Source organism: Saccostrea cucullata, unplaced genomic scaffold (assembly GCF_032062105.1).
Source record: "Saccostrea cucullata isolate Sc308-1 unplaced genomic scaffold, CSIRO_AGI_Scuc_v1 ctg3423, whole genome shotgun sequence".
Classification (NCBI taxonomy): domain Eukaryota; kingdom Metazoa; phylum Mollusca; class Bivalvia; order Ostreida; family Ostreidae; genus Saccostrea; species Saccostrea cuccullata.
Genome location: NW_026933067.1, coordinates 36,663 through 47,874, shown reverse-complemented (window position 1 = coordinate 47,874; position 11,212 = coordinate 36,663). Strand labels below are relative to the sequence as shown.

The 11,212-nt window shown below is 37.4% G+C and overlaps 1 protein-coding gene across 1 annotated transcript; it reads right to left on the bottom strand.

Moving 5' to 3' along the window:
* Window positions 1–5,084: 5,084 nt before the first annotated feature.
* On the bottom strand, window positions 5,085–10,948 carry LOC134237143 (uncharacterized). The gene is made up of 5 exons (XM_062719238.1): window positions 10,796–10,948; window positions 9,462–9,500; window positions 8,225–8,300; window positions 6,667–6,785; window positions 5,085–6,013 (listed from the first exon to the last, which is right to left on the bottom strand). The coding sequence occupies exons 1-5, from the start codon at window positions 10,842–10,844 to the stop codon at window positions 5,775–5,777; spliced, it is 522 nt and encodes a 173-aa protein (XP_062575222.1). The 5' UTR covers window positions 10,845–10,948; the 3' UTR covers window positions 5,085–5,774.
* Between the last annotated feature and the right edge of the window lie 264 nt (window positions 10,949–11,212).

The following is an 11,212-nucleotide window of genomic DNA, read 5'->3' as shown; positions in this document are numbered from 1 at the left end:
TAGACATTTCGTCCGGTTTGTAGAAAGCTGCCGGTGGATAAGGTCCTACGTAATTCTGGTTCTGTTCCGTATTGAAAAAGTGGGGGAAATAGCCTTTCTTCAATTCGTCGAATCCGAAAGCAGAGGGCATCTTGGCTAATGCAAACGGTAAGAAACTATACGAGTCGATGAATTTCAGTCCGCATATTTCCACTGCCGTTCATGATGACGTTAGGTTTCAGGCAAGAGGAATGCACCAGGTGATTCAAAATGAACTGTCCGTCGTAGCCTTTGAAGTTATGGGCGATGATAATGGCCTCGTCGTGTACTAAAGTGGAATTCTTAGTACCTGTAGTGGGTTGTAATAACCAGTCCATGAACTTCTTTAAGGTGTCTGGTCCTTGAAATAGGTGCTGACGGGGTCCCATGTGTTGACAATGAGGACAAGGTTGGTCTATGGGTAAGTGACTGCAATGTTGACAGACGCGGTGTGCCACACGCAGATTAGGGATGTGAATGCCGGTTTCCTGAGTGCATTCGAAATCGAAATAGATGTAAAACTCTAAGGTCCCTTTCCCCTTCTTCTTCTTCTTCTGGGGCTTCTGTTGTACGTAGCACTGATGATCGGTATCGACGATTTTCTTACAGATCTTACACTGTTTCTGTCCTCCGCACTTGTGATGGGGGAATAATTTCTTAGGTATCCAGGACTGACACTTCTCGCATTGTTCCATTAAATTGCAGACAGTAGTGGTGGTCTTCTTACTATGAGGTCTTAAATGATTTTCGTAGCAGGTCCTGTTCTTAAACATTCCATGGCATTCCCGGCATTTAATCTCGATCCCTTCATCGGGACAATTAGGGTGTTGTCCTAAACAAAAGGTACAGCGATGAGGACACTTGGAGCGATGTTCTGTGACATGACTGTATCCCACGTCGCAATGATCACAGTAATAGGGGTTCCCCGTTACTCCCGGCATGGATATGATGGCATCGTAATGATGGTCGTCTAACAATATGTTCAAACAAGTTCCGTCTCCCCAGCCTTTGAAGATGCGCTCTAAACAGAGTTTACTCGAAGTAGACTTGAACTGAAATATTTTCAGTCGATACTGAGGAGCTAACACCTGTTGTAATTTCGTCCACTCTGCATATCCACAAGCTTGAGTGATATCACACTCGGCCTGTTCCATGAGGGCTATGGCTTCTCGTTTCTGGTTCAAGGATTGCCTATCGCCTAATCTCATGCGTTTCCATTGTTTTTCCCATTCGGGGTCTGGATGTTCGGGTTTTTGACTGTGTAATCGAGTGACGACGATGGCTCTAGCTAAACAAAATTTATCCCAGGGATTGACGATCCGAACGATGGCTCTTTTATTGTTCTTAAAAGTCTCCTTATTCACTTGTAGATGTTTGGTTTTCTGGCCACCACTTCCTTCGGGATACTTGATCCGAAACATATCAAATTCCATGCCCCCGTCGCCCAGTTTGAACTCCTTTCTGGATTGTTGCACGGCTTCAATCTTGTCTAAAATGACGTCCTCGTTAAAATGTTTACATTGAGTAACCTCGTACCAAATCTCTGATTCCAGAGATTTGTGGCGTATGTTCAGGCGGAGGTAATCTTTAGGATTACACTGCATTTTCGATTTGAAAGTTTGTAACATGTGTCTGAATAATCGCCGAACAAATCCTCTGTTTTCTTCCTCTGGAAACTCCTTAAAAATCACAGTGTAAAAATCCTGTTGAGCTTTAAATTTTCTAGAGTGCACCCTTTGATTCACTGTGACTCGATAATACTGGGATATGGCCTTGGGTTTGGGTGGTGAATGAATAGGGAACTTTGACCCCTCATGCGCCCTAGTCCTTTGCTGTTGCTGTCGTTGTTTTTCTAGTTGAGCTCTTCTCAGTAATAGTATGGCATTTCTTTTCCGAAGCTTTAATTCTCGCTCTTTATTTTCATCAAGAATTTGATTTAATTCTCTCTCCCGTAGTTGTCGTTGTCGTTGTAGTTGTCGTTGTTGTTCTTGTAGAGCTCTTCTCTGTAATCTTTCCGCATTTCTTTTCCTAAGCTCTAATTCTCGCTCTTTATTTTCATCAAGAATTTGATCTAATTCTCTCTCCCTTTTTTTCCATTCTAATAATCGTTGAGCATGTAACTGTTTTTCTCTAGTAGAATCCATGACCCCCAGGCAGGGAGCTGGCTCTGACTGTAGAATGAGCTGAAAGTAGGAGAAAACCTGTATTTATACAGTGGATGACGTCACAATGCATAGGTAAGCATATTTTTTGCACACGGCCCTAAACAAACTTGAATCGCTGCCAAGTATTACCTGTGTAGTCAGCATATTTTTTTTGCACACGGCCCTTTACAGGTGATGCAACAGGTATATAAGAAAACGCAGGTAAAACGTATTTTTGCACACGGCACACAGCAGGTATATAAACCAGCGCTGGACATTGAGGTTCACACTTCGTTAGCATTCTGAATTCGACACAGGTAAAAAAATGGAGCAGATAAAAAATATGACAAAGAAAACGGAGTATTGTTGGTCAGTCAATGGATCAAGCTTTGGAAAATGGATGAAAACTAAAGAAGAAGCGATCCAGGATTTTTATAAACGCCATAGAATATTTAGTCCCAGATACCAAAAAAGAGTGTGGTTGGTAAAAAGAGTGGAATTGGATCCTGAAGATTATGACACCAGAGAGGACCAATACTGTCTGAAGAGAAAAAATGGTTATTTATTTTATCAAAGATACAAATGGGTGCTCAGTTGTTATTGTAAGGAAAGTGGATGGAAAAACCAGATTGAAAGCTGTTTTCGTGAATTCGAACATAGAAAGAAACAAGGAATTCTTCCAGAGACTTATACAGTGTATATATATTGTCGCATTCCCTTTATTGCTGACACGAAAAACAACATTTGGAGAATAGATTTCTGAATTCTGAATAAAATTGCCTTGTTATCATCTGTCTTTTGTTATTGTTTTCAGAAAATCCACTTTGAACTGGTTAGGCTAGACTGTCTAGACTGTGAAGCGTGACGTCATAATCACATTCTTTTGAGTCGCTGCCAAAATCGTAGTAGCAGCGTTGTGAATCGTAGTAGCAGCGTAGTGTATAATGTAAACACAGTGTAAACACCCCGTATAGGACATATAGGGGCTATGTACTAACCCACCTAGCCCCCCCCCTAGGGTTAGGGTTAGGGTTGTACTGAGTTGACCCAGCTATCCCCCACAGACCCCCCTAATCTGCACTCTCTTGACCCGGCTATCCCCCAGGGGCTGAACTAGCTTGACCCAGCTATCCCCCAGGGGCTGCACTCGCTTGACCCAGCTATCCCCCAACCCTAAAAGTGCACTCAGTTGACCCAGCTATCCCCCCTCAGCCCCAAAAGTGCACTCAGTTGACCCAGCCATCCAGACGGTTTATACTACTCATGTCCTTGATGAGAGAGACTTTAAATTGGTCTTTCTGTTGGTGTACGTGACACCGTAGAGCCATATTCTCTTCATGATAACAATAGTACCTCCGCCGTCCATTGTGACATTTTGAGCCAATTATATGAACCTGACCACCTTCTTGGTGCCACTATTATCGATTGTCTGCTAGTTGTTTATCTTCAGTACTTTGCATTCCTTGGCACTCAGCTTCGTTCGAGCTTTTATACCGAGTTGCTAAGTTGTTCTTGGTTGACTTGGACTGGATATCATTCCTTGTTCCAGACGGTGTCATGTTATCGGCAAAGTCAAGGTTTTTAAGCATATTCGTGAAGTTTCGGCGAATCCCCGTTTTTTTCTCTCTGACTGCTTGTTGCATCACCCAGTCTATCACAAGGAGAAACGTACAAGAAACATGACATACAACAGCCTTGCTTTCATAATGGTTTAAGGAAAGGGGTTGTGATATCGTTATCATCGTCAATCACATAACATTAAATGTCTTCATGCAGGACTTTGACCATCTGAATATTAAGCTTTTTGGGTATAATCAAAATTTTTTCATGATGACCCAAGTGCTGTCTTTTTTAATGTGCACAAAGTCAAAAGCTTTCTCGAAGTCCACAAAATGAACATACAATGTACATATTTTATTCACGATCATATCCTGCATGTAAATTCCTTTAAATGGGCCCTATGTGCCAGCGGGCAGGAAGAGGACAGATGATGATGACATTCCTTTAAAAATGGCCAAAAAGTGAAGTATCTTTTCAATACTTCATATAGAGCACAATCTCCGATCCAAAATGTGCCATTACATAATTACAGATCTGTTTCTGAAGATCACAAAGCATGTTTTAGTTTTTGTATTGTTGGTTATGCTCATATCTTAATTCTTTGCTGAAGGTAGTCACAAACGCATGTTTTCTGCAAAATTTGAGAAGAGTGCATTTTTTTCAAAATCTGTTTTCCAAAATGTGGAGACTCAAAAGCAAATATTGTCAAAGGAAATGAAAGCAAATCTCTACTTTATTTTGATATATGAAATGTGACAGGTGATAGCTAATTAATTAATATAAGGGCAGGGTCATTTTATGCATAAAGTGAACCTAGCTATTTATTTTCCTATCGAACATGACAAGGATAACCCAGCGAGTGTGACCGGTCGGCTGGGGATTCTCATTCCTTGATGCCACCTGAGCCTGATCCCATCTCCGATGTTTTCGAGGTCTGTGTTTGCTCTGCTCCTGGTTTGTAACGTTTAAATGGACTTTAGAGTTTGAATAATGTTCTTGAGCTTCATATATTTACGTATTATTCAGCAACTACACACCCCTTGCTCTTCGCTGATGTTATTTGTCAGCTACCCGGCCTGTCCTGTCAGCATCTTAACAATGCTATATAAGCTCTTTTGCCTCCCATTCTCAACCGCTTTCATTGCTCGCTAACTTTTGTTCGCCATCCAAACGCATTTTAAAGCCTTTAAATTCAGTCCTAATTTGAAAAGATTCTTTAATAAACAATTGCAAGCATATGTGAAATTACGCTTAGATGTTAAAGTAAAAGAGACAACTGAAAAAAACCAAAACAAATAAATTTCAACAAGAAACGGAATTCAATAACTTTTATTAAAAAAATAATGAATGATATTAATTGTTTGTATATAATAACAAAAAAAAAAACCTCGATGCATAAGGATATACATGTATAATGATGTATACATTTCTATATATTTTTCACAACAGTCATAAAAAATAAAATATGGATATCATGAATGTTATTTCAACACAAATCGTGAGTGCCATTCAATATCATACAAGAAAGGCAATATCATATTGGATACGTAGATATACACATAATCACAGAAAACACCATTGAGCTTAAGATTAAACAGGTTTGGCATACTAGCAGCAATATTAAGCTAATTTTTACTCCTCGGACAGAAGAAAAACCTTCAAACAACAAGCACACTAAGCCAAGACATTCACACACCAACATACAGTAACGTAAATATTATTTTTACTTAATTAAACAACTGTTAATGCTTGATTCCTTCATTGCAAACACATTCATACATACAAAAAGATTGCCAGTTTACTTCTGTCGAAAATGCACTTGCACAACGAACAAGACAATACAATAATTAAAGTAAGGTGAAATGGTAAATTTAATTTAGCACACATTCTCAGCACTTAAAGAATTACTTTTAAATGTCAGATTTACGTTTGGAAAACTATCTTGAGCAGTTATAATGTATAAATTTCAAAAATATATAAATATTGCCATGGGGGATTAACATAATCCAACCCCAAAATTCAATAAAATTAAATAAATTTTATTGCACCCTTCTAGTATTTAATATTACGACAAAAATGTTCGGGATACTCATTGAATGATTGTCTGAGACTTTCTCTGTAGGATGGCGGCGGGCACTCTGGATGTTCAGAATCCTTTGTGGCTTCGTCATAGCTTGGCGGTTTCACCGGATGCACTACGATTTCTGGACTTCCGCCTGCTCCTGCATTTGCGCGTTGGCTCTGTGTTACAATGTCGTAAATAGCGGCGGTCATTAATCCACACTGGCGATCTGAAATATGATTGTGCAAAATTTAGGTACATGCAAAATGATACATGTATACCGGTATGTAGTTTGAATTGCATAACATTTAATCCATAAATTTGTCACGCTATTATGTATAATTATATGTTCTGTTTTTTGACGTATGCCCGATCATTACAAAGAATTAACATGTGGTGAGTTTGACCGGTTAAAAGGAAATGCTTACTCCTCAATGCCACCTGATCTCACCTCTGATGCTTTAGAGATCTGTTTGCTCTACTCTCAGTTCGTGTATTGTTTTAATGGCCTTTTGAGGTTCATCACTGTCCCCGATATCCATAATTCATTTAAAAAAAATCCTTATTCATATTACTAGTAAATATTTATTGCCTGAGATTGACTACAACATGCGTTTTGCTGACAAAAGATTCAAATTGTCTTACGCAAGTTTGATCCAGGGGGGTCAATATGCTTTTGGAAATTTAAAGACTTGACCAGATTTTTATTTTTAAAAATAAATTCAATGCATGAGGATACATATAGAGTTGACAATGGAAAGGGTTTACTTTAAAACATTTATTGCCTTTACCTCAGGCCTCCCCCTCTTTGAATGTGTACATGTATATCTATGCAATTTTGTTCTATCCCATTTTCCTCTGATACCTTAAAACTTATTATACCTTGTTGGCGAGAATGTTGACTATATCTTGCTTTCCTTTTTATAACAATCACACACAAGACGCCTAGAATCAATACGAAGGCTCCAAAGAAGAACGCTACTTGGTAAGTTGACCATACTCTGAAATGCATTATTTTTTTAAATGTATCTGAGACAATAAATCGCCAATACTTTTTAGCTCACCTGAGCCAAAGGCTCAAGTGAGCTTTTCTGATCACATTTTGTCCGGCGTCCGTCTGTCTGTCTGTCCGTCTGTCTGTCCGTAAACTTTTCACATTTTCGACTTCTTCTCAAGAACTGCTAGGCCAATTTCAACCAAACTTGCCACAAAGCATCCTTGGGTGAAGGGGATTCAAGTTTGTTCAAATGAAGGGCCACGCCTTTTTCCAAGGGGAGATAATTATGAATTAGTGAAAAATTATTGGCATTTTTTAAAAATCTTCTTCTCAAGAACCACTGGGCCAGGAAAGATGAAACTCATGTGGAATCATCCTCAGGTAGTGTAGATTCAAGTTTGTTCAAATCATGACCCCCGGGGGTTGGGCGAGGCCACAATGGCCGACCAAAGTTTTACATAGAAATATATAGGAAAATTCTTGAAAAATCTTCTTCACAAGAATAACAAAGCCATGATTGGTCATATTTATATGGAAGCATTGTCAGGTAGTGTAGATACAAATTTGTTCAAATCATAACACCCGGGGGTAGGGCGGGGCCACAATGGCCAACCAAAGTTTTACATAGAAATATATAGGAAAATTCTTGAAAAATCTTCTTCTCGAGAATTACAAAGCCATTCAACTTTGTTCAAATCATGACCCCCGGGGTAGGGCGGGGCCACAATGGCCGACCAAAGTTTTACATAGAAATATATAGAAAAATTCTTTAAAAATCTTCTTCTCAAGAAATACAAAGCCATGATTGGTCATATTTATATGGAAGCATCCTCAGGTAGTGTAGATTCAAGTTTATTCAAATCATGACCCCCAGGGGTAGGGCGGGGCCACAATGGCCGACCAAAGTTTTACATAGAAATATATAGAAAAATTCTTGAAAAATCTTCTTCTCAAGAATAACAAAGCCATAATTCATCATATTTATATGGAAGCATCTTCAGGTAGTGTAGATTCAAGTTTGTTCAAATCATGACCCCCGAGGGTAGGGCGGGGCCACAATGGCCAACCAAAGTTTTACATAGAAATATATAGGAAAATTCTTGAAAAATCTTCTTCTCAAGAAATACAAAGCCATGATTGGTCATATTTATATGGAAGCATCCTCAAGTAGTGTAGTTTAAAATTTGTTTAAATCATGACCCCCAGGGGTAGGGCGGGGCCACAATGGCCGACCAAAGTTTTACAAAGAAATATATAGAAAAATTCTTCAAAAATCATCTTCTCAAGAATAGGAAAGCCATGATTGGTCATGGGACTTCTTTTGGATTAAAACTTTTCAATAATAAACCAATTTTCTACTTTTTCCTAGCCACAGTGCTCAGGTGAGCGATGTGGCCCATGGGCCTCTTGTTTTTTTTAACTTTTAGACGTTTGAATACTCACGAGCTGATATCTTTATCGGCATCTGGCGCTGTAGTTCTAGGTATCTTCACAGTAGACACAGTTGTCGATTGGGGATCTACATAATTAATGAGAATGTGATTAATACAATTAATGTAAATTTTATTGCAATTCTAATACCGTATAATCCCTATTAACCGCCCCTGTCCCTATTAGCGCCCCCTTAGGTCTTTTTCAATTCTCAGGAAATAAGGGCCCCCTGTACAGTGATTATAATCATCTAGAATCGTATTAGTATGTCTGCCAAAATTTGAAGAAAATGTAAATGAAACCTGTCTACAATCCAATTTCTCGGTGGAAAATGAGTCTTTTAGCTTAATTTGGGTTGATTATCTTCACTTAAGGTAAAGTCAAACATTATTTTAGTGGTTCTTTGAATTTATTTCTTTTTTTTTTTTCAAAGATTTTTTGATGTTAAAATATGACATTAAATATTATATAGAGAATACTAAAATAACCGCCCCCCTTTCAATTTTCTAAGCGCCTTGGGCGGTTTATAGGGATAATACGGTAGTAAGTTTATAATTATGAATATTTTCATTTGATTAAACGTTGCCCAAGTGACGCTTTGGTTTAGAGTAATCCTTACGTCGCGGGTTCGAATCCCACTGTGGGACGTGGTGTTGCCGTAGGTGTTGGCACAAAAAGATCCCGCCCTGCTCAATGACCCTAAGTGCCAGTATTGGACAAAATTTGCAGCTCTCCACCGGCGAGTGGTGGCGTTTCCATATCATATGTGTGAAAAATTCTTGAGATGAACGAACACACATTTGATTAAGGTCATACGCAACGTAGTTTGAACTTTATTGTGTTCTTCCCTAAAGTTAAAGAGTTCCACTAAACGGAGGACCTGTGTGCAATACTTTTAATGTCTATATATGGATTTGTACACCTCTTCTGAAACAAATTTTGATGGGAAAAAAATCTGGAATTTATGTTTTGTATTTTTTCTTTAAATAATGCAAAAATTTTCATAATTTGATATCTGTTGATATCTCTTCAAAACCCCTGATAAGGCATTCTGATTTTTGTCTAAGAACATGTACCGGTAATGGTATTATAAGTTTAAATGTAGAATATCTTGAAAAATTATCAGTAGGTAAGGTACCTTGCGTATGTCCTTAAAGCTCATGATCATTTTGCTATGAGGAGAGGACTTATGACCGTAATACAACAGGTCTTAGGTTCTTTGCTAGCTAGTGTCAATTAAGGAAGTTACCTGAGCAATTTCTATCCAATGAACAATTAGCGTTGGATCCTAAAACAAAAGAAAATAATAAACATGATAAATAATTTAAAAAAAGTAATTTCTAGCTTCAATTTGTGTTTTCAAGTCGTACTCAGCAGCTAAAGGTTATATTCAATATATATAAAAATATATTATATTTTTATTATTGTGAAACTGTGTTAATAATATGTGAATAATGGCCTTCTTTCATAACTTCCATTTTCGTTACAAGTTCTAGTATTTCACCTAAAAAGATTGTTCCAGATAATGCTAGGATTTAATAGAATTTTATTTCATTTTAATTCCGGTAACACACATACACAAGTCTTTTTCTATTTAAACCAGATACATGTACTTCCATTTAGAAGAAATTCACGGTCTAATTATGATGAATCCAAATATTTTGTTTACGACGCAATTGTCATCGTATCTGCAGAGTCACTTGCAAAGATAAACAATGAATTCGGGTAGTTACATAACCAAAAACCCGGGAAACTTGACAATGCTTGAAACATGTGGTACATGTATGAAAATTAAATTAAAATTCAAAGACAGTGCTAGAACTTTTAGGAAGATAACAGTACGTAACAGCCATGATCCAACTAAATTTTTTCGGATTTTCACTTTCATCTGCAAGGGGGAAACCTATGAATTATGGTCTATTGCCCCCACCCAACCCCCATATCCAGCTTACCGTAATGTTATTAATTAAACCTGAACTACTAACATATTTACTTACATCCAAGAATACATGTATTTGAAACAAATAAACTATCCAAACTTCATTATACTTTTGTATGTACGTATACGTCTTAATTATGCAAATTGAAAGCAATACGAATTATATAATTATCCACAGAAGTAAAAGAATATTTTCAAAATTTTAATTTACTCTTCATAATACAGGATGTATGATTTCAAAGAGAGAAGTACTCTAATTTTAGCATATGAATTTGAAATAAAACAACAAGTACGAAAATATAAGTACATGTACACTACTACACACCATTGATGGATAAAAATATGTTTCTACATGCTTAATTAATCAAATTCATCAGTTTATTTTTTTTACTCGAGGCGGGACAGTAATCGCTGGCATATGGAACTGCGAGGTTGTTTCAACGAATTTTTTTGACTGCCTTATAATTTTGATTATGTGTACAGTCGTCAGTAGCTGTTTATTTTAGCGAAGACAAGAAAAAGAATTAAATAAGGAAGTTTAAAAATCAGGACAGGGGATTTACCTTAATATTCGATACCGATTTGATCACAGAATATATATCGGTTAAATATATATCAATAAACAGTTAATAAAATAGACTTACCAATGATAAAAAAGGTCACAAGTGTCAAGACACGACATAGCCAGTCCATCGTACGCCCGATACTGAGGGCGGGCTTTAATTGTGTATTTCGTGGCTTAAAACACAGTGTGATGCATTGTGTGTATTTAAAAAATATTGCATCACGACAGTTCAAAGAAAGTCAGTCACCCGTGTCCGGTGTCAATGGAATGGAATATTTAAATAGATATGAAGAAAAGAAAACACGGGAAAACAATCTAGTTGAAGGACAATAAGACTTTCTACATAATAAGGATTAAGTTGCTAGGTTTAACATTAAAAGATCATAAATGTTTGGCTCAAGCTTATATCCACGAATTTATCTGTTTCCTTTTTGTTGAATCTCTGTAAAGTCGTTAGATATTGCGGCATGTGAAATTTTGTCCCCCGCTTGAAAAG